The following is a 986-nucleotide window of genomic DNA, read 5'->3' as shown; positions in this document are numbered from 1 at the left end:
AAAAAAAAAAAAAAAAAGAAGAAGAATGCCTAGCGCCACGCCGGACTAGCTCGGTGCCCCGAGCTGCGCGCTTGTGCCAGGGGGAAGGTGCCAAGGCAGATGCCCCAAGCCGCAGCTCCTGCCCTGCCCGGGCAGTAGCTCTCTTTGCAGGAGAGGGAGGGAGCGAGGGGCAGCGTGTGCGGCGTGCAGGGCTGGCGCAGCCTTCCCCGTTCCCTGCACTGCCCTTAAAAGCTTCAGCTCCCATCCCAGCGCCCCCTTTCCGGGCTCGGCCAGCCCCGGGGGTCGCAGTGGCCTCCCGGCTGCAGACCAGCACCTGCTGAATCTCCAAGCAGTGAAGCACAGATTACGCATCCCATGAAATAAAATGAAATAAATGCTCTTTTTTTTTTGCCCCCCCTTCCTCTTTCAGTTCAGCTCCTTTGTAGTTGTTGCTTTCCCTTCTGAGTCGCAGAGTTCCACCCATACCCGGTATTTTCTGTCCAGCCTRTTTCTTTCTCCCTTAGCTGTAACCATGTGAAAACGATTTAGGAAAGGAAAGACAAAAGATGCAGCACTCCTCTTWCCGCTTCTCCACGTTTTGTACGCTTACGGCTCCTAAAACATAGCCGGAGAATAAAAGAAACCCGCTGCTATTTGACAACTGTGATACTGTGATACATTTATTTTTTTTCCCTAAAAAACACACGAAAGCTGGCAGAGATTTTCCGTTTCCTTGGGATTGGTATTATTACAGCTATTATTATTTTTAAGTTCGTCTAGAGAAAGAAGACTTGGCACCTTGCTCCGTCCAGACCCGTGTGCAGTTAGCGGTTAAGCCGCGGGCGGCGAGGAGCCAGACGCAGGCGGCTGTCGCCTGGGGTTTGCCGTCCGACGGGGCACACACGCTGGAGGGGGAGGGGGCTCGGGGCTGGGAGCGGTCGCGGGGAGGATTTTAAAAATATATAAATTTAGATACGTAATTTCTGTTGTATTTCTTCTCTGCAGCC

General features: G+C 52.8%; 1 protein-coding gene across 1 annotated transcript in view; it reads left to right on the top strand.

The window, feature by feature from the left end:
- The window catches only part of ZIC5 (Zic family zinc finger 5), a 5,577-nt gene extending 5,049 nt beyond the window's left edge, over positions 1-528 (top strand). The window contains exon 3 of the mRNA XM_085306032.1: positions 504-528. Coding sequence (XP_085162158.1) covers positions 504-528 — 25 coding nt within the window. The remainder of the gene's footprint in view (positions 1-503) is intronic.
- The last annotated feature ends 458 nt before the right edge of the window (positions 529-986 follow it).

The sequence above is a fragment of the Rhea americana genome, unplaced genomic scaffold (genome assembly GCF_003343005.1).
Source record: "Rhea americana isolate MKP2758 unplaced genomic scaffold, rheAme1 scaffold_23, whole genome shotgun sequence".
Lineage (NCBI taxonomy): Eukaryota > Metazoa > Chordata > Aves > Rheiformes > Rheidae > Rhea > Rhea americana.
Note: the sequence above shows the minus strand (reverse complement) of the source record. Positions and strands in the feature narration are given on the sequence as shown.